General features: G+C 50.4%; 1 protein-coding gene across 3 annotated transcripts in view; it reads left to right on the forward strand.

Moving 5' to 3' along the window:
* LLGL1 (LLGL scribble cell polarity complex component 1) overlaps nucleotides 1–750 on the forward strand; it is a 99,836-nt gene that overhangs the window by 61,400 nt on the left and 37,686 nt on the right. For all 3 annotated transcript variants that reach the window (XM_027874482.1, XM_027874484.1, XM_027874483.1), the window contains one exon: nucleotides 522–576. In XM_027874482.1, the coding sequence (XP_027730283.1) occupies nucleotides 522–576 (55 nt within the window). The remainder of the gene's footprint in view (nucleotides 1–521; nucleotides 577–750) is intronic.

Raw genomic sequence — 750 nt, forward strand, 5'->3', positions numbered from 1 at the left:
ATCTTTGGCAAGAAAGCCCTCTACAGGGTCACAAAAAGTCGGACACGACTGAACCACAATGATAATGACTGGAAAAGTCTGTTGGGCCCCGTGCAGGGCAAGCATTGAATGTTGGGCCAAGGACTTTATTTAGGGGACAAGAACATGGTTGTGGAAGACTCTTGAGCAGAGAATGGAGTGATATGGTCAGGATTCATCGGCTGGTTGGCTTTGTCATGCTGTGGAGGTTGAAGCAAGGAGGTTCAGAGTGTTGGACCCTATGAGGGATACAAGATTTATAAGGAGTGGTGTCTGCCCTTGGGATGCTTGTAGTTTTGTTAAGAGAAAGAAACAAGTACAGAAAATAATGGGAAACACCAGGGGATCTATGTACATGGTGAAGCTGGGGGTGAGAGCGGGGGCAAGGGTCAGGAGTAGCACTTGATTTGGGCTTCCCATTTTCATAACATTTGCCAAGAGGTAAGCAGCACTCCCAGGCATGGTCATGATTGGTGCTGACAGGTCCAAAATCTTTCTTTCAGGCCCTTTTCCCTGCAAAGCCATCAACAAAATCCTTTGGCGCACCTGTGAGTCTGGGTAGGTTGTGATCCTGGGGTGGAAAAGTTGAGGGAGGGCAGGCGAGGGTGGTCAAACTTGGAGGGATCTTTGGGGCATGAAGACCTCCCAGTGAGGCTGTTTTCTTCATCTCGCTCCAGGGGTGGGGAACCTGCGGCCTGGAGGCCACATGTGGCCCTCTAGGTCCTCAAGTGC

Source organism: Vombatus ursinus, unplaced genomic scaffold (assembly GCF_900497805.2).
Source record: "Vombatus ursinus unplaced genomic scaffold, bare-nosed wombat genome assembly UNPS02014807.1, whole genome shotgun sequence".
In the NCBI taxonomy this organism is placed as follows: domain Eukaryota; kingdom Metazoa; phylum Chordata; class Mammalia; order Diprotodontia; family Vombatidae; genus Vombatus; species Vombatus ursinus.